At 43.5% G+C, this 24,012-nt stretch overlaps 6 protein-coding genes and 1 non-coding gene across 7 annotated transcripts; 5 read left to right on the top strand and 2 right to left on the bottom strand.

The window, feature by feature from the left end:
* Window positions 1-110: 110 nt before the first annotated feature.
* On the top strand, window positions 111-3,973 carry BT62DRAFT_921992 (uncharacterized protein; the record flags this gene model as incomplete). The annotated part of the gene is made up of 14 exons (XM_043184368.1): window positions 111-309; window positions 383-615; window positions 678-932; window positions 997-1,197; window positions 1,267-1,359; window positions 1,402-1,421; window positions 1,478-1,517; window positions 1,600-1,929; window positions 1,981-2,157; window positions 2,209-2,407; window positions 2,458-3,213; window positions 3,377-3,418; window positions 3,500-3,522; window positions 3,824-3,973. 14 exons carry the CDS (start codon window positions 111-113, stop codon window positions 3,971-3,973), a joined length of 2,718 nt encoding a protein of 905 aa, XP_043037033.1.
* A 1,312-nt stretch (window positions 3,974-5,285) lies between these two features.
* BT62DRAFT_921991 (uncharacterized protein) lies at window positions 5,286-5,831 on the top strand (the record flags this gene model as incomplete). The annotated part of the gene is made up of 1 exon (XM_043184367.1): window positions 5,286-5,831. One exon carries the CDS (start codon window positions 5,286-5,288, stop codon window positions 5,829-5,831), a length of 546 nt encoding a protein of 181 aa, XP_043037032.1.
* Window positions 5,832-6,456: 625 nt separating this feature from the next.
* BT62DRAFT_921990 (uncharacterized protein) lies at window positions 6,457-7,224 on the top strand (the record flags this gene model as incomplete). The annotated part of the gene is made up of 2 exons (XM_043184366.1): window positions 6,457-6,876; window positions 6,952-7,224. The coding sequence occupies 2 exons, from the start codon at window positions 6,457-6,459 to the stop codon at window positions 7,222-7,224; spliced, it is 693 nt and encodes a 230-aa protein (XP_043037031.1).
* A 3,860-nt stretch (window positions 7,225-11,084) lies between these two features.
* BT62DRAFT_1034482 (uncharacterized protein) lies at window positions 11,085-12,487 on the top strand. Its single transcript, XM_043178369.1, has 6 exons — window positions 11,085-11,557; window positions 11,614-11,636; window positions 11,696-11,808; window positions 11,831-11,835; window positions 11,871-11,976; window positions 12,030-12,487. The coding sequence occupies exons 1-6, from the start codon at window positions 11,115-11,117 to the stop codon at window positions 12,165-12,167; spliced, it is 828 nt and encodes a 275-aa protein (XP_043037030.1). The 5' UTR covers window positions 11,085-11,114; the 3' UTR covers window positions 12,168-12,487.
* A 7,183-nt stretch (window positions 12,488-19,670) lies between these two features.
* BT62DRAFT_1078567 (uncharacterized protein) lies at window positions 19,671-21,250 on the bottom strand (the record flags this gene model as incomplete). Its single annotated transcript, XM_043179398.1, has 8 exons — window positions 19,671-20,003; window positions 20,117-20,214; window positions 20,268-20,287; window positions 20,340-20,354; window positions 20,411-20,537; window positions 20,587-20,688; window positions 20,763-20,935; window positions 21,057-21,250. The coding sequence occupies 8 exons, from the start codon at window positions 21,248-21,250 to the stop codon at window positions 19,755-19,757; spliced, it is 978 nt and encodes a 325-aa protein (XP_043037029.1). The 3' UTR covers window positions 19,671-19,754.
* Window positions 21,251-21,411: 161 nt separating this feature from the next.
* On the bottom strand, window positions 21,412-21,505 carry BT62DRAFT_t141. Its single transcript has one exon. It is a non-coding gene; the product is annotated as a tRNA-Gly (tRNA).
* A 180-nt stretch (window positions 21,506-21,685) lies between these two features.
* On the top strand, window positions 21,686-22,514 carry BT62DRAFT_935135 (uncharacterized protein). Its single transcript, XM_043186866.1, has 2 exons — window positions 21,686-21,837; window positions 21,894-22,514. The coding sequence occupies exons 1-2, from the start codon at window positions 21,714-21,716 to the stop codon at window positions 22,481-22,483; spliced, it is 714 nt and encodes a 237-aa protein (XP_043037028.1). The 5' UTR covers window positions 21,686-21,713; the 3' UTR covers window positions 22,484-22,514.
* The last annotated feature ends 1,498 nt before the right edge of the window (window positions 22,515-24,012 follow it).

The raw sequence follows: 24,012 nt of genomic DNA, 5'->3' as shown, positions 1-24,012 counted from the left end.
ATAAATTTAACTCATTCATTAACACTTCCCTCACTGATTACTGGGAAAACCCTGACTATGCCGCCAAGATTCCTCCTGGTGGTGATGAAGACAATGAGGTGATGAACATCATGTGGCATCAAATTGTTGGTATAACAGCAATGGTGAACATGCTATGGATGACAAAATTGGATGATGATGGTATCCCAGGAATCCTCCTTGCTGATGAGATGGGTCTGGGCAAGACTGCCCAAATGATGGGATTGCTGGTATTTATAATGTCATGCTATCAGGCACAGAAGCTCAGCAAGAAACTTCCCCCAGTGCTTGGTGAGTATGGCCTGAGTAGAGAGTCCTCTCATTTCATGGTCTCATACATTCAGTATTAACTATAATATTCCAGCACAATTACCATATTTCTGTGGTCATAAACAGATTCCTGATGTGCCACATCTCATTTTGGTCCCTGGGATCATTATAGAGCAGATCATGGGCAAGTTGAAATGGTGGTTCCATCTTCATGTCATTGACATTTTTGTAATGCCAATGATGGAGCAGAGATGGGACGAGTTCAACAAGGCTGTTGATTCATCAAAGCAGGACAAATGCAACATTGTGATCATTGCAAGCCATAGTGTAAGCATTGGGTTATTCACTCTGGTTTAGCTCACTGATAATGAATTTCAAATGGGTTTCAGAGTGTCAGTCAGTTAGCACATTGCAATTTGTGGATCACAAAGTCTAAGACTGAATTGGTGTTGTCTCTGCATCCTGCTAAGACAAATTCATTGGGTTATGAGCTGATATGGTCAAGGAGTTTCTGCAGTGTCATCATTGATGAAGCATACAACTTCCAGACACCAAATGCTGTCTACCATGGCATGAATAGAATTATGGAAAATACCTGCATGCGCCTAATTGTATTGGCAACTCCACTGTACCAGTCACCTCATGTATGCCTTTTTTGCAGTTTTCATTCTGATTCTGATTCTTGCTTCTTTCTCATTATAATATCAGGACCTATGCAACCTCGCAAGACTTATTTATTTGAAGGCATTCATAGGTAAGGCAGCTGAATCACTCGAGAAGGAGAAAGTCAGAGAGCTGTCAAAGATGTGGAGGGATGTCACCAAGGGCAACAATGGCAATGATGATGCTCTTGCTGTGTTCAACATGAATGCCTTGAAGGGCATTGATGGTAGAAATCCATACAAAGAGGTGTACAATGCTAACAATGACTGAGTCATTGACATTCAGGCTCACTATGAAGGATGTATCATTTGACAGGCAGTAACATCAATCAAGTACACTGACCTCCCAGCTGACAAGCCTATCATGCTGTTGAATGAACTCCCACCATATGAAAAGATTGAAGTGATGGTAAGTATGGCAGATGCTGAGAAATAGGAGATGGACAACCAGATGTCAAAGTGGAGCAGCGAGTGAGTACAGAAAAAAATTGTACCAGGATCATGGATCTGATGCACTCTTCTTCTAGTTCAAAGACACATGGAGCTGTTGATGTCATGGATGCTGGGGTAAGTTATTGTGTGATCACAGGAAGCCCTTCTGCTTCACAGTACATTACCAATTTTGCCATTTTGCTCATTTTTCTCTTAGGCATTTTTGCTCAATTATTGGCTTGCGGTAGCATATCTGCAATCTCAACATGATCCTGACTATCTGTCAAAATCCAGCAAGAAAATATTTCCACCATTCAAAAGTCTTGAAGAGTGGGAAAAGTATTCAGGAGCAGAGCTCAAGGCAACATTGAGATTGTGCAGGCACTATTTGTCTGATGACAATGTGTCTCCACCATATATTGAAGATGGTTACCTCATTTTCCCTGATCCTCCTGCAATGGCAACCGGTGATAAGAAGAAGAGGACTCAGCAGATAAAGATCCTTATCTTTCATGAGCTCTCTATGATGGATGAACTCATCATGTCAGTATGTAATTTGAATCTTTCTTCTTGTTATTTGCATACTCATTTTGTTCAGGCCTTTATTATGAATGGCATTAAAATCTTGTCACTGAATGGCTCCATGAGGCTCACAGCATATGAACAGGTGGTTGAGAAATTCCTTCATCCCGATTCAGATGTTCATGTGCTTCTCCTCAGCCAGATAGGTAGCTCTGGGCTTAACCTGATGAGAGCTCCTGTCATCATCCTGTTTGTAAGTTTCAGCATCATTGCTAGTTGACATTCACTGACTCAGATCCCACAGGATATTGCTTGGACTGCCATTCAAGAAGAACAGATGATTGGTCATGCCCATCATCATGGGCAAAAGGAAACCATTTACATCTTTTGCCTTATTGTGACAGACACTTTTGATGTCTTGATGGCTCAACACTCTGGTTCAAAAGCCCAGCAGCTTCAGCATTTCTTCAAGAAGCCTGATTTTAATGTCTGTCGAAACAGGAGTAGGTCTTTTTTACTTTTGGATAATGATGGTTTATTCATATTTTTGCAGAGGCATTCCGGCTGCTGTACAATTGTGATGTACCAGCAGATGCTCCTGCTGCAGCTGATGGAGAAAGCGATAACGATGATGATGAGAGCACCCAGAAAAGTGCCATTGAACAGCCTCCTGCAAAAAAACACAAGACAAATAGCAAGAAAACGGTGAAAACAAAGGAAGTAGATGTTATCGATGAATCCCACCATCATTGTAAAGTGCCAAAGAAGGTGCCAGAGGATGGAAACAGGGAGGGAGCTCCTGCCACCAAGGTACAGATGATGATGCAGAGAGGATCCATAGATGAGGCTGAACTGTCAAAGGCTGGACCATTGAATACCCAGTCAAAGCCCAAGCCTAAGCCTATCACAAAGCCAGCACCAAGCACACCACAGAATGCCATTGAGGAGGGTAATGCACAACCCACTCAATGTGAATCTCAGCCCTCAGCCCTCTCAGCTCCATCATCCCCTCTTCCTCATCCTGTCATCCCTTCCTCCACCCCTGCAGTTATACCACCACCAGGGCATGGAATGACTGCCATGACTGCCCCCTCCAGCAATATTATCTTGACACCAGATGCTAATGAACCAATTAGCAATGATGAGATAGAAAGCGATGGGGGCACTGCTAGTGGTGGTGCTTCACAACCTCTTGATGATCTTCTTGACTTCAATAACCTAACTCCTCTGTCTTCCAATGCCCCCTCATCTCTGTCGACACCAACCCCATTGCCTGGCAAGAAGAAATCTATTTCAACTGCACCAACAGGTAAGTTGAATACTCAGTCAGGAATTCCAGAGTCATCACAGAGAAGAGGAATGAGAGGAATGTCAAGAACATGATCTCAAGCAGCCAGGTCAAAGGATACTGCTAATGCAGCTCCACAGACTCTGCAGGTGAATTTCATAATTGAATGGAATGGATCATTCAGGCTTAATATGCAAGAATTGGCATAGAGGCATTGAGGTCATTTGTGGGTGGCTTTCTTGACATTGCTTCATTGGCAGTTCAACACATTTTTTCAAGAACAATTTTATATAGTTTCATATTGCAGTTAGTATGACACATTTTTGTAATGTATACATTTTATGTCACTAAATATACAAGTGACAATTGGTGAAAATATCCTGGGACTGAAAAGGATGGGTCCCCTGCACTTTGTGGTCCCATACAATTTTTTTTGCATTACAAAGAATTTGACATGACAAGAAATTGTGCTGTCAATGTCATGTCCAGCTGAATGTCTTCAGACAAATAGAGAAATTTTTCATGTGGCACTCTGCTTTGTTAGTATAAAGTAGATGCAAACAGTGATATCACCCACCTACTTTTCCTCTTTAGCATGAACTCTGACCAAGATGATGACAGTTTCTTTCAGGGATCAGGATATACAAGTAGCTTGTTCACTGACAATGAAGACCAGAAAGAAGCAGAAGGAGCAGAAGAAGCAGGAGCAGAAGAAGAAGAAGAGGATGAGTACAATAATGAGGATCAACATCATGATGATATGCATATCACTGGAAAGTAGCCATTGGTCTAATCAAGCATCTAGTATCCTGGACACCTTCTTCTGTTGGTGCCATTAGACACTGGATATCTCATCAAAGCAGGTGCCCTGAGTCCACCCATATTCATGATCATCATCAATGACATCATCGACATCTAGAACAGAGAGATGAAGAGAATGATGCTCATGGATCATCCCATCGAAGCTGGCACCCCAAAATCACTGCTAGTGATAAGGAGGATCATCATCAGAGATGTCATTGCCATCTGGAACAGAGGGATAAAGAGGATGAGGCTCATTAGTCATCCCATCAAAGCACCCTTGGGCTAGCCTCTAGTGATGAGGATGATGGACCTCTGCACCATTGACAAGGAGAAATCAGACATGGAGAATGGGATCTAGATAATGATGTTGATGGGAATAACATTCACATTCGGGGTGTCCACATATCAAGAGATGTCACATTGGGAGAGTTTGTTCAAGAATGTAGTCAACTATGGATGCATCAGAATGTTTCAACAAGGAGCATCGCATATCATGGAAAGTATCTCTGCTATGTATTGTGTGAGGAATATAGCAAGGATCATTACATCAATCTCACCATGGCTGGTGCTGACCTGCCAGAACCAAAAGTGACATTGACAAGAGACTATGACTCAGTTATTGCAATCTGTGATTGTGTTTCAGATCTGGGAATGCTGATTGAGTTTGCTACTATATATCAGCCAATGATGTCAATGCAAGGTGGTATTAATATCCAAGCACCTTTCAAAATTGTCAATCCACAGAATGGTGAGATAGCATTTATCATCTAAATGTCAAAGTCTATGCTAAAGCTGATCATATGTAGCTCACAACAAATCCCATGGATCCAGGATGTGTTCCAAATGTCTTCCTTGCCAAATTCACCCATCATGCATTGTTATATATCCTGCTACTGAATTTGGTTCGAAATCTCAAACAGCATGAGGGAACCCCTTCAGTTTCCATCCAGGAGTATGCTGTGCTCTATGAAATATTCATCCAATCAGCAGTACATTATCAGGATATGACAGTGGCTCATCTTCCTGCTACCTACAGTTCAAAATTGTTTCAGGCAGGAAGTGGGCAGAGTCATCAGACAAGAAAGCTAATGGAGTTGATCTCTAGTGAATATGTGGAGCAATTGCTAGGAGATTTTAGTGAATGACTGGAGTGCCATTCAGATGGATGGGGGATCGGACATCATTTTTTGCTTCAGTGGTGAGGAATCAAGGCATTGACAGTGCATGACTCAAGCAATGCAACTGAGTGAGAATACTTCCTGTGCCAGGACCATGTATTCAGTGCTGACATGTTCAGTACTCCTGGTGATGATGTCTTTGTTGATGTTGCACTTGAACTGTCTGTGAAAGAGGGAGCAGTTATGTGGCACTCTGACAGCCATGCAGTCATGCTACAGAGACTACTGCAAATGCATCAGACTGAAGCTGACAAGTGGATGCATTTTGGTTACTACAATTACAAATGGGATACATGTGCACACCTCACCTCTGTTGCAGGATGTCACATCACAACACATACCACACTGCTTGGACAATTCAATGCAACCTTTGTCCAGATATACACAACCGATAAATGCCTTACCTATGACATGTGGGCAAGCAATAATGCCAAGTTCATTACAGCAGTTAATCTGATAAAGAAGTCAAAGTACACATACAATGAGTTTCTTGGGAAATTGTATAGTGTCTTCACAGATGCAGCATGGCATAACAATGTACATGCACAGATTGAGGCACAAGTCCCACTGGCTAATGTGGAAGATGTGTTCGCAGATGTGCCAGTTGCGAGTTTCTCAGATCTGGTGTATTGTGTTCCACAACAAGACTGGTGGTGAGACCATTTCTAGAAGCTATGTAATAATGAGGATCAGGGCTAATAGTATCCACAGGCAATTTAAATCTGCCAGAGCTCTTGGATTTGTGACATTGATCCAGTGGCAGAATGAAGAGCACAACATGAACATGCAACACTGTTACTATCCAGTCATCCTGACATGTCTCGTCACATTTATGGTCAATTCACTTCATGCACAGCCAGAAGAGTGATCAGGACACAAGATGTTGATGCATGCCATCTGGCTGCGAACATACCAGCAGGAAGATCATCACATGATCCTTCTATGCATGTGAAAGAGAGATGGGATGGATGAGCCAGGACCATATGCAGAGGGAGGACTGTGGTGGATTCTGAGCAGTGTGATTGCATGGCCAACATGGAATGGAAGTGATATAAGAATACCATGATGCAAGAGTGTCATCCAAGTGCCCAGTGAGGCAGGTTGGAATTTGTTGGGCATTAGAAAGATGCTGAATGAGTTCTGTTCTGAAGATAGTCACATGAAGCAGCAACAATTGGTGGAATGGAAGCCAATGGGCCAGATCATAGGATGCACAAGGAAAGCCAAGGGTTGACCTGAGGAGCCAATGTCAAAGACAGAAAGGCTAGCTTAATGGATAGAAATGCCAGAAAAATCATATGACTATGGGCCTGATCTGTCACCAGAGGACTGGATATATGATGAACAATATTCAGGGCATGCCAGGACATTTCTGAATCAAGTACTACAGCAATATGTGTCTGACATGCTGCAGAAGGTTGGACAGGCAAAATGTGGATGGGAGCATTCTCCTCTGACACAGAATGAATGGCGGATGGTTGACATCTGTATCATGAAAGAAAATGATCTTGGAGGAGTGTTGACACATGCAAGAATGCATGAAGGAACAGAGAGCCAGTGGGATTCACTGTTTGACAACATCTTCCAGACTCCGAATGAACTGAACATGAGGAAACAATGGTCTGCATGGAGTAACTGGGGAAAGATGAAATCAATAAAGATGTGGGAAGGATTTGTGCATGATATGTCTTCTTCACGACAAGTGGAAGATATGTGAAGAGCACTGAAGAGGGCATTTGATGAATTCCTGTAGTGTGTTTGGTCTGATAGTACACAGGTGTGTGTTTATGAGAAGTCAGGAGGAGAACTGATTAAACTGGAACAAGTTCGAAAAGAGGATCTACCATGTTCAGCAGTCCGTCTTATCTGGAATCCATGGATAGAGAACTGGAGATTTGATATTATGAGTGGCCACATGCCAGCATTGCAGAATGTCGAGGAATGGGGGGATAGAGAGGATGAAGAGGAAATCATGGCGATAATTGAGAGAGAAGAAAGAGAGAAGCAAAAAGAGATGGACATGCAGGAAAGAGAAGATCGCATTCTCTGAGAGCACAGAAAAGAAGAGGAATCATTGGAGGATGAAGCAGAGCCAGACATCAGAAGGAAAATAACAGATGAAAGGGAACCAATCACTATGGAAGGAAACTGAGGGATGCTGCTGGGGGAGCCCATTGTGTCATCCAGTCAGCATCAAAATTGACAAAGAGAGAAGAGGAGCAAAAAAAGATGTTGGAATACAATGTCAATGAAACACATATTCTGACCATTTCAAAGTATATTGACAAAAGATGTGATATCAAATTGAACAAATTGTTATGGTGCTATTCTCACTTTGACAGATGAAAAGCAGCCTGCAAAGAAAATTGGTCATGCACCATAGACTGCATGCATGCCATACACAGAATCTAAAACACCAGAATGGATATATTTCGAGAATCAGTAATGTACTGCAGACTGTATATGCTCCCTACACAAATTCTGAATGGCAAGAATGGCTATATTTCGAGATTTGGTCATGTACCGCAGACTGAATGCAAGGTCTATAAGATTTTAAACATCAAGAGTGGCTATATTTTGAGATTCAGTCATGTACCATGGACTGTATGTGCTACCTACACAGTTTTTAAAACACAAGAATGATCATATTTCAAGAATCGCTCATGTACTACAAAACAAATGTGCTCCATATGCTCATGTCACATGCAAATGGGCATAGACTTCATGTACTGTGAAACAGACATGCCCCCTACCAAAGTGCATGGACCATGCACAAGAGGGACCACTGTGAGTTCACAGTACTGGCCTGTGCATGATCCATCCACAGAGCAAAGCATCCATCATATTTTACAGTCCCACCACTGCTGTTCTGTGTACCACTGTTGGTTTAAACCCTAACTTAGAGTTACTTCTGAGGTTCTTCCAAGCAATTCATATACTGCCTACCTATAAGAACTTGGGCATAGCTGTATCTATGCACCAATAGATTATAGAAAAGTCACTCAATATTGTAAATGATAGTGCTAATTACACACTGTTATATTTATTAATGATTAATGCAATATGTGATAAACAATGCACAGACATGAAAGAAATTGCAGGGCTTGCTGAATGCCACCTTCCTAATGGATTCCAATTAGGGAAATATTTCTGGTCAAAGATTACTTTGCCAGGAGCACAACATGTAGTGCCTACTTTTTACAGTATTTCTAAAATTCATAAGGAGCCAGTAAAGATGCGGCCAAATATACCATGCCACTCTGCCATCCAGAATCTAGCAGCTAAATATATGTCAAAAATTCTTAAACTGATTGTCAAATCAGCACCAACTATTTTACATGGATCTAAAGACTTAGCGATAAAATTAAGTCAGATTAAACTCGATTGAACCCATAAAATATTTATCATTACAGATGACATTGTCACCTTCTACTCTAATATACCTATCCAAAAGTGTCTTGACATGATTACTCACCTATACAGAGAATATTATAGTATTAAAGATGATGAAGAATCTCTGTGTCAAGAACAGATTTTCCTCAAATGTCTGTCAGTCAGTAAAATAAATCTGGTTCTACAGTATAATGATTTATTTTTTGAACAATGGAACAGCCTTGCAATGGGCATTGCCGATTCACCTGATCTTGCCAACCTTTATGGCTGGTATTTCAAGCAGCAATTAGAATTTACTGCCAATGTACCTTTCTATGGAAGGTACATCAATGACTGTCTAGCAATCATATACACCAATGATGAAAGAGAAGCATTAGTGATGGTTAGTACTATTGCATTTGACAGCTGTAGAATAGAGTGGGAAGTGAGTCCCTCACATCTCATGTTCCTGGACATGACTGTATATATCAATGCTAATAACATGATACAACACATGCCTTATCAGAAAGCTCACTCCCACCAAGAAAGAATTCCATGGATCTCTCACCATCCACTTGACATTAAATGCAGAATATTTATCAGGGAGATGTCCAGATTAGCTGTGTTAAGTAGTAAACATGAGCACTACAAAGATGCTATTAAAAGTTTAAGTGCTTTATACATCACACATGGCTACTCTGCAGATTACATGTATAAATAGATGAAAGATAATATTGCTAAATGATGGTCAGAACATTTGGGTGTAGTGACCCAGCAGGGAGATTACAGTGGTATTTTAGTACTTAAGTCCACATATAATACCATGTGGAATTATTTCAAAGTGAAAGAGCTCAGAGATATCATTCTGGGTACCTGGTGCGATTGAGTCGAAAGAATTGAGCACCTTGGCACTGTGCTGAATAATATGTTGGTGCTGTATGGAGACATCAGCCCAGAGGAGGTAGACAACCATCTATTGATGGCTGTTGAAACCCCAGCAGGCCCTCTGGGCATGCTGGATATCAGAACAATAGGTATCTTAAATCATCAAACGATAGTTAGTAAAAAATGTACTAAAAATCTGTTTGATATGACCAGTCTTTGGAAAAAGATGGTTCTCCAAAAGTACGATGAAGATTCTTTATCTTCAGATCAAAATGTCAACTCTGGTTCATCTGCTGCTGGCAATGAATCTGACCAGAGCGATATTGATCTGCAAGTCTTTGTAGATATAGTTATAGGCACGTCCTAATGCAGCTCCACTTCAGTGGCAGACATGTGGACAGTGTGGTCTATCCCAGTTATAGATGCAGGATGGTTGCATGTAGTTAGACTGTTATAAAAATCCACCAGGGGTAATAGTTAAACCAAGTAAGGAAGTACCTGTGTAAGCCATTCATACAACTCACTCACTATATAAAATTGAAAAAGACTCCTTTATTAGGAACTTACATAAACATGTCAAGCTTGGCATGGATGGCAGGTAGTCTGCCAGCAGACTAACCCTAACCCTAAGTAAGTTCTGGTGACTTAATCATCATTGCAGTTACACATTAATGAATTATACTAATTAATGCTTACTCAGCCTCTAACCCTAACCAGAACTACCTGAACCTAACCCAGACCTAACTGTCCAGGTCTAGACTTGGTCCAACTAGACTGGTGAAAAGCTGGCTAGGTTCTCAGCCTGCTTCAGCAGGCCCAGTTAACTTAGTAGCTGATGGCAAAATGGTAAAATTAGTCTGATGGTATGACTAACCAGTTAAATAGAAGCTGCTGAGTAAGTAAGTATGAATAATAGATCATACACTTTCGTATGAGTATTAGTAAATGTATCACCTTATAAGTACTGTGGATTGCATGATTGCTGATAAAGCATATCTGATTGGCCTGCCAAAAGCTCTCAGTGGAGTCATCTACTTATGAATCAGGTCCCTGAAGAGCTATAAAAGCGAAACAGGGTGGAGTGATGGATCTTCATCCTTCTGTTGGATCTTGATTCACTTTACCAAGCATTCACACAAACCTCAATGCTTTTGAAGTGAGTTTTCTTTACTCATATTGTGTCACCCCAACAGCTCCACCAAAGGGGTGACACCATTCTAACCCTAACTCTAACCCCTAATTCCCTTGAGCATGTTGTGTTGTCAATACTGCCAAACAGACATGACTTGGTGCTCAACCACCATCAGGGTGGAGGTGTGCTCAAACTCCCTTCAGATGGCTTTTAATGTAGGAGAGATCTGTGTGGGACCTGAGGTATGCAGCAATATTTATTCTTGTCAGCATCACACTGATGTGTAGTGGGATTGCTGTATCCATGCCAACGATGCAGTATTCATACCACCATCACTGCCATTGTATGTTTAATTATAGTTTTGTTGTAGTTCTTTATTGACAGGAACCAGACTTAGATGACTCATTAACTTCTGCACAATAACAGACAAATTTTCACATTCCTTCTTGCCATGGCATGATTGTGGCTATGGTGTTTGTTGTACACAATAATGAAATCTCATGCTTCATGGAGATCTGTCATTCAAAGAGGGGAGATCTATCTGAAATTCCATGTTGGGGTCAGCTGCCTTTGCTTTTTCAAATATCGATTTGCAATCATACAATCTTGGTTTTCTTCTTTCCCCTCCTTCCCCACCTTCAACAATGACCAGCAGTATCCCATCGTCCACATCCACCATCATCGTCCACACCATAAATGCTGGCATAATCAACTTTTTGCCTGCTTCACTGTTCTTCAAGCCCATCCTACCAGGCTACAAAGGATTGTCCAGACCAGTATACACCTTCCTCATTGAACATCTGACTAAGAGAAAGGTCATATTTGATTTGGGAATGAGAAAGGATCAGGAGAAGTATGTGCCTGTAGTGCAGAGATTCTTTGACCTCTTCAGAGAGTTGGGTGGGTATGATATGGGCACTGATGCAAGTAAGACAGTGAGCAAGCAGCTGGTGAAGGGAGTAGATTTGGGGAGCATGGATGCTGTCATTTGGAGGTGAGGTTGTCTCAAATCTATTGGCATCCATGTACTAATGCTGACTTTTTGTGTAGCCATACCCATTTCAACCACATTGGTATGCTGCTGCCCATATTGTTTCATTTATGCAAGGAAACTGATGTTGCTGGTTGACAGATGATATATCGCTGTTTCCATCTGCTACAGAATTAGTGGTTGGACCAGGGATGGATCTCTGCACCTATCCTGAGCATGAGGACATGCATCTTATCAAGAGCGATACTGCATCAGTTCATTCTTTTATGATTTTAGTATCTGTACCAAAATCTTATGACTTGTAGTGGGCATAAAGTGATGGAACTCTCATTCTCCAATGCAACACAATGCTGCATATTGCAGACCTTCCAGCTCTCGACTACTTTGGTGATGGAAGCTTCTATGTACTCAATACATCTGGTGTGAGTTATCTGCTTCATCTTCACCCTCGGTTCATACTGATAGTCCATCCCAGCATCACTCAGGTCATATTTCCAGTCTCACACATGTAACACCCACAATGTTTGTGCTGCTAGGAGGTGACTGCTGCCACCACATCGGCAATATCCAACCCACAGCACACCACTGCTCCCTATGCCTCACTCCTTCATAGCATGACAGCCTTCCTCTGCAAATCCCACTTCTCCCAAATCACCTCCAAGCCCTTACTGAAGATCCCTCTGCCTCCTGCTGCCTTGGTGTATAAGGATTATGATGTGATGATGCAGTCATTGGGACATTTGGCATGGCTTGATGCAGACCCAGATGTGCTAATGATTATTGGGCATGATGGAACTGTCCCTGTTGTGGTGGAAGAATTCCTGGCAAGTGTGAATGGGTGATGGGAGAAGGGATGGAAAGATAAGCTGATGTGGAAATTTCTGGAGAAGGATGGTGGGCATTGGAGGTTTGGGTGATGGTTACATCAGATGGTGCTGGTCATATTTTGAATTGTCCCATGAGTGGGCTGAGGTACTGCAAATACCAGAACAGAGATTCTTTGAAATTTACTCTAACTTCAAGACCTTCCTCATTGCAGTTGTATTCTGAAAGAACAAATACTCCCCTCCCTTGTACTAGAGGAGAGGAGCAGACAAATTCAATGGCTTTTACACTATTGTGCTTCTAGTCAACTATGGAACCAGTAACTGCTTTCAGGAATGTCTTTCATTCATTGGTGATGATCAAGAAAATACGCTATGTGATCTATAACTGCATTTATTCCCCTAGCATGCCATGCTGTTCATGTACCAATCATATCCAGGGTTAGAATCTCTCCAAACCCACATCTCTGGCCATTGCTCTTCGATGATAGTTGCGATTTCATCTGAAGTCAGACCCATCATGGTGATAGCAGTGACAGCAGTGTAAGTTCCATCGCTGTTTGAGCTTATAGGTAGGTGGTACATGAATTGCTCGGAAGAACCTCAGAAGCAACCCTAAGTTATGTGCAAAATAGAGATCCAGTTGAAAATTGGCAATGGACCATGATGCAAATGTGCTCTCTACATCAATATTCTGTGCAAAATGGAGATATACTGAAAAATTGGTGATGGACCATGGATTGGAGGTGCTTCTTAAACAATTGAGAAAGACAGGGATGGCTATAAACAAAAAATTCATCCTCTACCACCAAAGAAATGCACTCCATACACAATTGAAAATGACCAGAATAGCTATAAATAAAATATTTGTCCTGTACCACAAAAGAAACCAACTCCATACATGATTGAAAAAGACAGTAAAAGAATCTAAATGACCAGAATAGTCATAATTGGAGAATTGTTCATGTACAACAGACTGAATGCAAGCCCTACAAGATTCTAAAACACTAGAATGGCCATTTTTTGAGAATTGGTAATGTACTACAGATGGAATGCGAGCCTTACATGCCTCTATCAAATTCTAAAATGCAAGAATGGTCATATTTTGAGAATTGGTAATGTACCATGGACTGAATGCAAGCCCTATGCCCATGTCACATGCAAATGGGCATAGACTTCATGTACCATGAAACAGACATGCCCCCTACCAAAGTGCACAGACCATGCACAAGAGGGACCACTGTGCATTCATGATACCAGCCTGTGCATGGTCTGTGCACTGAGTGAGGCATCCATTGCATTTTGCAGTCCCACCACTGCTGTTCTGTGTACCACTGTTGGTTTAAACCCTAACTTAGGGTTACTTCTGAGGTTCTTCTGAGCAATTCATGTACCACCTACCTATAAGGCAACAGACTTGGAAGCTCTGGTGCAATGCAAAGATGATGATGTTGGTACTTCTTATTTTCTTCTCCCAAGATACTGATGTGCAATTCTCTACATCAGGATTATTGTCACTTTTTTGCTAGATTCATTTACTGAGACATCACAGACACATCAGGCTGGTCATTTTATCAGGTCCCTGCATCTCAATATAGGCTTCACAGAATGATATATTATTCTGCAGACATATATTTGATCTTCTAGATACCCTCCATTGTCTGATCCTCTGCTCACAGAATGGTGCACAGGATGTCAAGTGGAGTATGAATCTGAAGCTGGAGGATGTGAAGAAGCAGGGATCTGCACTGGAGATTGCATTAGATCAAGTGTCCTCTCTGCTCATGTTTATTGAAGCAAATGGCAACACCGATGGTTTGTATGAAACAGTGCCATGAACTGAAGACTTGGAGGCAAGAAGAATAAGGAATTTTCATGATAAGGTTCGTCAAGATACAACGATGTATCCATACAACTACTTGTTTAGTTCGAAAATTGTATGAAGAATTGTGTTCTATTCAAATGTTCAAATTGCTGTGTGTCATTTGTCGAATTGATAATAATCTCTCGAGGACGACACTTGTTTGTGGTGGTGGTTCATTGCAATCATGTGATTTGTTTTCATCTCTTTCATTGCAGGCCGCCTTCGACCTGACTCATACTCCCATTTATCGATCGTGCCTGCTCTATCTTTCCATTCTTTGAAATGATAAAATCGACAATGTATCCCTCTTGCTCTATGGCTCAAGAACTATAGTGCCTTACGATCCCCACAAAGCCACTTCGATGTGAGAGACTCCGATTTTCTGTGAGATATTTACTGATCAAAAATTGGAGCTTAGGCAACGGCACAAATAACATCGGCCGGCTTGCATGAAGTATTGCCACTGATCCGGAACTGTAGCATGTCAAGTGGGTAATACCTCAAGCATACATGGTTCTTCCCACATCCTTGTATCAAACCGTCCTGATATCTCACATAAAAGTCTTCTACGCCGATGCACATGGCTAAACAGAGTGCTAGTACCAGCTTGGTAAGACACCATACCTAGTCCACCTAATATGCTAACAAGTCTGGTGAAGGCACACCTGAAAAGGTATTTTGGATAATCTTGAATTCACAGAAGACGACATGTTAGAAAGCTAGCTAGGTTAATCAGCAAACTTCAATGAATCCCAAACTTTGCAGCTTTGCCGAATCTTCTGTCGACAAAGGACGCCTCCGAGTTGGCGCATCGTGTAGCTTGCCGCCCAACCCCATCATAAAATGCGCAAAAGAAGCAGCTCTTATCTACCTGCAGAGACCACATATTCACTATAGAGTGATATTCATGAGGCATCAATACACAAACAGATACAGCATTCCGATGACATACAATTCTAGCACACTTACCTTCTCTTTTCCCCTCCCCTCCAGCGCGAATGGTAACACCTGGATTCTCACACCATCTTAAAGGAATGATTGAATTCCAACAGCCCATGGATGAAAGAGAAATGCGATACACATTTATAAACATAAAGCCAGTGGCTACTTCTTATTATACACTCCTCAATCGCATCTGTGGCCTGGGATGAATCTTGCAGGCATCTGCACATTGGCACAATATCCCGTCCTTAACCAGCTCTTAACGTTAGTTTAAGGTTGTATAGACCCAGGTATCGCTCCTCGTGCATTGTTCATAATATACATCTCGAAATGTCTTGGTGCACCAGTATTTGAGCAGAATGTCCAAGAATTGTCAATCACACCTAAGAATACCTCAAACACTGGGATCAGGAAAAGAATAATGTCTATTCCAGGTATGACAATGAGGTCGGTGATCATTTATAATGTTAAAGTTGCTGAGTTGGATAAGAGTGCGGATTCAGATCACCCGCTGATTTATGAGAATGATCCATTAGCTGTTGTTTGAAAGTGGAGGAATTGTTCTACTCGTAAATACGACATAAGTGATATTATATCTGTTTGTCAGATAATGAGATGTGGCAGAAATGGCCTTACTGCACTGCGTGATACATGGGAAATAATGGTAACAAAGATCACATCCCATCGAAAACGAAATTTCTTCGTTTTACATGACGTCTTTCGAGGTTCCATTTATTTAACAAATCCATTTTCCTCTCTTTCCTCATCTAGTTCTTCCAAAGGCCCATAATTCCCTGCCAACCTCATCTCCAATATTTTCTCCAAGATATATTTTCCAAGAACAGTTTGCCATCGCTGGCTCGAGTCCTTCGTCGCCCCCACACGAACGAACTGCAAGATCGCTGGGGTTACCAGTCATCTGGCCCTTCATTGACAGTAACCCAGGGATGAGAGGAAGAACTTTTTGCGTGGTCCCGATATGGCGAAATACAAAAAATTGATAATCATTCTTGGACATTTGTCAGCACCATGAAGGCGGTGATAGATTCAATATTTCCTTACTTTGACGTCGACACCTTCAAAGCAGAGCTTTGTATTTGTCTCATACCTTGTTACGATCGACTCTTGGAGCTGACAAGATGTAGAATGACTTTTCCGTTGGAATAGCAGAGATGGCCAAGGAAAGTTGAAGGAAGGCAAGGAAACATCGTTTCCAATGCCCACGCCAGAGCTTCCTAGAGAGGTTATCTCATCCGCTGGACCACTGTCCCATAGAATGCTTCCTCTACAGAACCAATGTTTGGGTGGCATCGTGTTTTTAGCATGCTAGACACAATTTAATTATAGAAATATCTGACTATCCTCTTCCAGACCATATCTCCTGGCTGTTCTATGCCAGATACAGACGCCAAGAGGTGGAATTCGTATTTTCCTGTTGGAGGATATCCGTACATTTCATCTTATCTTACTTTTTGATCACTCGCTCTATTTGCCTTATATATACTTACACCTCCTGTCGTTTCCCGATCACCTATATAGTCCAGCCGTTCCTATCTGTATGCCTTAGTCGTTTCACCCACGTTGTGCCCGACTGAGATACTCACATATATTCTTCTGTCAATATTTCCACCTATTCCAATATGGTCCTGTGTCTCGTACTCGCGCCACTTAAGTGAATAAATGCTGAGAGCCTAACAAATTCAATGAGACCTGTCGATACCTTAAGGATATTGCCACGTTCATCAGATTATAGTTCCCGCCGATTGTACCTACTTCACCACGTGTTCGCCTGCCATGAGATTTCATAGAGGGCAGAGGTCGAGGACGCATACCAAGGCACTATATAGTAATAGAAGACAAGGGCACTGTGGTTTATCGGCTGTTGTGTACCTATATTCCTCCAGGTCGACATTTTTTGCACTGGGCGTTCGATTCTTGGTGAAACAAAAACCTTCCATAGATTTTTTTTTCGCAGACAGCGATTCATGAGAATCTGATGGGCAGGTAACTACAGCTGAGAATGGCAATCCAAGCCCAATTCCAATAATTGTTGGACGTATGAATACCAGCGACAAAAAGGGTCGACTGTATACAGGAAAGGATAATTGAGCACCTGCGTTATACAAGGGTGCTGTTCCATCCTCAGCATGTCACCGCAAGGCCAATTTCAGCAATATCAGACCACGTGTATGCTGCATGGCAAGGATGAGTCTTATCAATACACCGTGGTGCACGGCTTATCACTCTATTTCATCTCAAAGCCTGATTCGCGCCACAAAGTCTAACTAATGTGGAACAAACCGAAGACGAAAATGGGCAGATTGTGTGGGTAGTAAAATGGATTCTCACTGATGGTATGAAATTCCTTCGCTGCGCATCTTGCTTAAAATACAGCCTCACCACCGAGATCTGCGAACCGAAATATAAAAATTGAACTAAGGATAGATATCCGGCTGCGGTGGAGAGAGAAATAATTTAGTACTAGAGAACAAGACCGTCAAGAATGAAGATACGTGGGGAAGGGAAGGAGGATGATACCTACCAAGTCCAAAGAGAAAATTCGTTGATCGGCGAGAACAGGATGGTGTTCTGATTGTACCTCTTCAGCTCGGTTTTTTGCGTGCGAACAGTTGCATCATTTCCTGGTGTTGGTGCAAGATTAAATCAACGCCGATTTGTTGACGTTGCACTTGAACGTAATAGTTAGAGTGTCACATTCGCAATTCATTCCTGGAACTTTTTCAGGGCCCGCGAGTTCAATTCTCGGCATTCTCTTGTCGGGTGATAGGAATTCAATGAAGGAGTAGGTGCTGGTGCACCATCAGCCTGATACAACATTGCAGCTGGAGTGCAAAGAAAAGTATGTTAGGGGTTCAAAAAACTAGCTAGCACGTACCTCCTCGACGACTTTCCTCACTGGACAGATGTGGCACTCTGGTTCAGTCGCGACTGCTGGGTATATGCTAGATAGAAGGAGGTTTTTCCGAGTTCGATCCCCTTTACCAAAGGTAATTAACGATTCCCAAGATTTCTCATGCCGATTGTTTATCTTCCGCCTCACCGTTGCATGAAGAAATAAAACCCAAAATTCGTTCCGTCCATGTAGATGAATGTCGGGAAGAACATGACGTTCTTACACCCTTAAGCGTGAGTTCCATCAGTTTTTTCGACAATGGCGGGAAATGAGCATCGGTACAAGGATTAGCGAAAACAGCGCGCTGTACCCTTCGACTAGATTTTCATGGGCAGGTAGGTCCATCAATGAAGGCGTTGCTGAAAGCCAGGTTAGTAAAGAAGTTCAACGTAGCACTGCAGTGTATTGGCTAGAGTGTTACATGGTCCATATAACTCGTTGCATTTTTTTTTTACTCTCAAGTTCGATTCTCAGGAACCTCTGACATTTGCCTGTCAAAAAGCAAAGAAAGACAAACGACGTGGGAATCGCTGCAAAAAAAAGATCTATTCACCTGTTCATTCATACGAAAGCTTGTAAGCATACCTACGACTTGAGCACGTACATTCTGGGCCCAAAAACTATTCGCTAAACCGTGCTAGTCTTAAATATCAGTTCGGCTATTACCCGATGAGCCCGGTCCCCCCGAATCCAAAGTCCCTGGTTGGTTAGAAAGTTCCTTACTAGCGCCATTGAATATTCTGATTCTGACGCATATATCTCACGCTCGACTTACCCCCACTGATATAAATAAACATGGGACCGGCCTGAACCAGACTCCTTTTCATGGAAGAACGTTATCGATATGAAGGCACTCTGATCCTCTGCGGTGCGCTAAAATAGAGACTGGCCACTGAGACGTGTGCGCGGAAAGACATAATCGGAGAGCAGCTATGGTAGCGTGATATTCATTTGCGGAAAACACACCCCCTTAGAAAGGAAGATATATCCGTCTACATAATTCATTTCGGCGAGCGTGATGGCATGTGAGATTTAGTTCTTGGTGCTGGGATAAGCGTCAACGGAATTTTTTGAGAAAGGAAAGACAGAACGGATTCCATAAACACAAGCGTTCAAGTCATTTCCTGCGGAGATTACAGTGCAAGTCAGCCATTCAGCCAAAGGAAGAAAGACGTCTTCCTGGATATACACGAGACCGGCAAGCGTATCAGAAATATTTATCTGAGCTTCGACTCGGTATGGTGTTTCTCCAAGAAGTAGTAGAAGAATGCCCTGATCGGGGAGATTAATCGGAAAGATAAAAGAATACTGAGATATGACTTTACGAAAGTCCTGATGCGTAAGATTCAACTCCGTGATAACTAACTCTCGTCCGACATGGAGGCAAGCATGTCAGACCAAAGCGTATACTTCACGCTGCGAGAGGATCACTGCTCATAATGCCTAGGAAATTGCTCTGTGAGAAGCAGATCATGGGGAAATGTATAGAGGAGGATAACGACTTCGACACGATCAGGAGGCTCATAAATCTCAGAACATCTCGCCCCGTAGAATTCGAGTTTCAGAAGCAAGGACGATTAGATAGTGCGATGTAATTAACGAACGTGAGAAGATGTGCTCTTGGTCTTACATCGCATGCAAGAGAGAGCCTAATCGTTATTTATGAAGGAAAAATTCCTTGGCTTGATCCGTTTTTAATTTTGAGAGGAGAAGAAGGAAGAAAAGAGGAGAGGGGTACAAGGATCCTTCCATCCGAACGATTGTCAGCTGTGTATAATTAATCAACGGCATCCGTGAAAGGCGTATGGGAGTGGAGAAGTCATCGAGGAGCGTGATTCGGATCTTCGTTGTTGAGGGAACCAATACTCGATATCCAGGCACCTCTGATAGATCCTCTGCGGAGCGCTAAATAGGACTCGAAGTCGAGGGGTACGAATCAAGAGACGGAACCGGGCCGTCTATCGTGAAGTTGGATGTCCTAGGTCTTCCATGATAAAGAAGTATTTTCTTTCGCTTACGCGTATAATGAAACGAAACTGTGGCCTGATGATAGCACGTAGCCTAGTCTGAGAAGAAGTCGCCCAGGTGAGACCAGTGGAACAAGCAGGCAGCGTTCCTAGATACATACGAAGCACAAAGATTATGGACTGCGTGGGTTAGGAAACAAACTGCCCTGATGGAAGGGGATACTAGGAGAACCTTTCACAAAAGACGGAGATGAGCGGCACGAACCAAATATACCCGATAGGATTAACCCTCCGAACACGTATCAAATGCTCCCAGAGAACAACGTCAGGCAGCAAAAGTCGCACCGTACAGACGGTGAGCGTATGGGAGGATTGTTACCAGCACGCCAAGGAGGTGCTCCTAAGGCGTGTATCTGTCCTACAATGGTATGAACCACGGAGGACGAGATGACAACTAGCGCAGGAAATGGTTCTTCCCGAAGTATCCGGATGATGTCGGTTCAGGAGGGTTGATTATGGACGATTCTCGTGGTTGAAGAGCATGGGTGTAATTAACGAGCGAGCGCGTGATGATGTGGCCATCAACGCAAACGCATGCAAAGAGTGTTTTAACATTGCCTTTCCTAGACGAATTTTTTTTTACGAGCGAGGCCTCGTGAAAAAGATGTGGTGGATTCCTCGGTTGCGTATGATTAACCATTAACCAGCGTTGATCCGAAGATGCGGTTTTTAATTTTGAGAGAGGTAGAGCTAACAGGCGTACAGCCACTTTCAGGGCAAAGTCCGAGTCGATTGATGAGTTTCGGATGCGACAGCCGTAGAGGGCGAGGCCTCCACAAAGAGAATGGATTTTTGTGGCGTGTAATTAAGCTAGATCCGAAGACAGAGGGAGCAAAAAAAAGGTGAGAAAGGGTCAAGCACACGCAATCATCCATACAGCCACATCCAGGGCAAAGTCCGAATGTTTCTGAACATGATTCGGATGCGTTACGCGCGTTTGTTGGGAGGGGGAAGCGAGGTAAGCAATACGGCATCGCAGTCTAGACAACGGGTAGGCGAAGATCCTTGAGGGATAAACGTGTAAACCACAAGGATACTCGGGGTGCGACAGAGGCGTGTTTCGGAGATTAGCAGCTGAGAGGTACCGCCGGATATCATCATCTCACGGGGATAGGAGAAGACCATGCGGGATAAAAGAGAAACCGGTGAAACGGGCAGAGGAAGAAAGGAAGACAAAAGAAGGAGGCGTCCAGGCACGGATCAGGGGTTGCGGACGGAACCAGATGGGGTGCTTTAGTTGCCGGGTTGTGGGTCATAGGAGAACAAAAACAAAAAAAGCTTCACCGTACGCCGAATGGGAGTCGAACCCTTACCGCTTGCTAAAGATATTCAATTTCCTGCAATGGAAGGCAAGCATGATAACCGTTTCACCATCGGCGTATGGGGCTGTGCGCTTTCACAATTTATAATTCGTCTCTGCGGGAGTATCCTTCCATTTCGGCATCAACCCACCATCGATCGCGCATAATCGATGCAAGATCCGTTTGAACCGCGCGATTACATCATGCCGGAGATAAGCCGGAAAAGGCTATTTTAACGTTTCAGGTTTTCTCTTTTATACTACGACGACGATGTAGGATGACTAGAGATGCTGCCCTCGATTCGACAGCTGCATCCGTATCTCCCGTCCTCCGCAGGCGAAGGCGAGGGTGAGAGTGGAGGGGACGAACCGAAGAAGAAGAAGAGGAGGAGACAGGCGCTGAGCTGCACTGGTGTGTCGCTGTCCGAGATTTCGATTGGACTTGTTACTGATTTTGTGATGGGGTAGAGTGTAAGCGCCGCAAGATTAGATGCGATAGGAACCAGCCGTGCGCGCCGTGTGTGAGACGGGGCGAGCAGAGCAAGTGTCTCTGGAACGTCGTCGAGCCGGCTGAAAAATACGCGACTCGTGCCGAGTACGATGAACTGAAGGCGCGCGTGGAGCACCTCGAGGCCCTCGTTGAGCGTCTTACCCAGTCCCAGGCTCAGTCCCAGTCCCAGGCTCAGGCTCAGCCCCATCCCCAGCCCGGGCCTCCTCCGCCGTTCATCTCACCGCCCCCGCAGCCAAAAAACTGGGCAGCGCTGACGTTCCTGGTCCTGGGCGGACGTCAGCGCTGTTCTCGCCCCCTCGGAGGTACACCGGCCCCGGATCCGCCTTTAACCCACCCTATCAGTCGCCATATACACCGTACACGCCCTACCCATATTCCCGCTCGTCCCCGACGTACTCGTCTTACCCCCAGTCGAGTGTCCCATCTACCTCTGCACCATCTTCGTCCGCCGTACCCTCTTCGTCTACCTCTTCCTATCCACCGCCCCACCCGCCGTCCCCATCTCCCCCTCGGCGCTATAGCGACCCCGAGAGGAGATGATCTTTAGCGCATAATGCCGTCCCTGTTTCATATCCTAAGCCCCATTCGTCTATACTTATCTATCTACCTTGTACATCGTAATGCTGTATCCAAGTTGTAGTATATACATACTGTATACAATTATTTCTCTTCTTGGTAAAACGGCCCGTTCTATACGGTGCCAAAAATGAAACCGATGCAAGGAACGAAAGACAGAATGGGCGGAAAAAGGTACAGGACGATCCAAGTATACGCCCTAGAGGAATTGAACCCCCACTCGATGGACAGAAAGTACCGTATCACCGTCAGCGTGTTACGGAAGTCGAATTTATCCAGACTTGCCACGCTCCACCGTATTCGTTTGTGACCAGACTGAATTACCTCTTTATCTCACATAAACACGGCATTTTAGTCCAGCGGTGGGTTTCTTAGGCATTATCCGATTCTCTTCTTAATGCTTGTTGTCAGCTCGATCCCGATTGAGAATCAGAGTTCCTAGCGAACGGTGTTTTGGTTCCAGGTAGAGATACGGCCCCCCCGCAAACGAGCGTTACCTTAGTTACGAAAGTCCAACACTTTACGCTCGCGCAAGGTAACCGAGTGCCGGAAATGTAACGAAAATAGTACTTTGCGTTTATATGGGACCCCCAGCTATTATACCAAACCGCCATGCTAATTGTCTCTTTCAATTCATTCACCACGAGCCTAATACAAAATCCTCACTCTAGAACGCCGCTGGCCAGGGCAACAAAGTACTGAAACACAACGGTCCCGTGTCAGACTCTATTTCGTTAGGTCTCCCGCACTCGATTGCATACAGTGTGAATGTAAGGCGTTGGACTGGAGTAAATAAGGTAATGAGGCCTATCTCTACCTGGGATCATAACACCCGTTCGCTGGGAACTCTGACCTCAACCGGGATCGAACTGACAAAAAGCATTAAGAAGAGAATCGGATAATGCCTAAGAAGCCCATCGCTGGACTAAAATGCCGTGTTTATGTGAGATAAAGAGGTAATTCAGTCTGGACGCTAACCAATGGGGTAGAACGTGTCAAGTCTGGATAAATTCGACTTCTGTAATACGCTGACCGTTCGACGGCACCTTTCCATCCATCTAGTGGAGGTTCAATTTCCCTAGTGCGCATAGTTCCACTGGCTATGCTATGCACTTTTTTTGCCGTGTCCTTTTCTTTCCATTTCCGCTGAAAAGGAGACAACACGTTCCTTCGGAGAATCGAACTGGCAGGGAAAAAGGTCATTGTCACAAGCTGTTATGGAACACAACAGCCGCTAGGCCAAAGTGCTACGTCTCCTTGTACTAGTGACCAAGGCTATCTATCCCACCGGCTCTTAATATATACCATGCTCATCGCATATACAACTCACATCTCTGCGCCATCCCAAATGTATCCCGTCAGAATTAGTCCTCTGCCATTAGGCTAACCAAAAACAATGCCTGCAAATCGGCGGTAACCTTAACAGAGATCGAACAGAAAGAAAAAAAAATCTTCATAAAGGCATGATGGGAAGTACAGCACCCGCCGCTGAGATAAAAG

Source organism: Guyanagaster necrorhizus (assembly GCF_019112545.1).
Source record: "Guyanagaster necrorhizus MCA 3950 unplaced genomic scaffold BT62scaffold_23, whole genome shotgun sequence".
In the NCBI taxonomy this organism is placed as follows: domain Eukaryota; kingdom Fungi; phylum Basidiomycota; class Agaricomycetes; order Agaricales; family Physalacriaceae; genus Guyanagaster; species Guyanagaster necrorhizus.
The sequence above is the reverse complement of the archived record's forward strand: the minus strand, read 5'-3'. Positions and strand labels throughout refer to the sequence as shown.

Bases quoted from the DNA above. Each gene is read 5' to 3' on its own strand.
- BT62DRAFT_1034482 (XM_043178369.1), top strand. From the start codon at position 11,115: ATGTTGGGGTCAGCTGCCTTTGCTTTTTCAAATATCGATTTGCAATCA. The intron at 11,558-11,613 runs GTGAGGTTGTCT...CTTTTTGTGTAG, and splicing joins ATGGATGCTGTCATTTGGAG to CCATACCCATTTCAACCACA. The intron at 11,637-11,695 runs GTATGCTGCTGC...GCTGGTTGACAG, and splicing joins TACCCATTTCAACCACATTG to ATGATATATCGCTGTTTCCA.
- BT62DRAFT_935135 (XM_043186866.1), top strand. From the start codon at position 21,714: ATGCTGCCCTCGATTCGACAGCTGCATCCGTATCTCCCGTCCTCCGCA. The intron at 21,838-21,893 runs GTGTGTCGCTGT...GTGATGGGGTAG, and splicing joins ACAGGCGCTGAGCTGCACTG to AGTGTAAGCGCCGCAAGATT.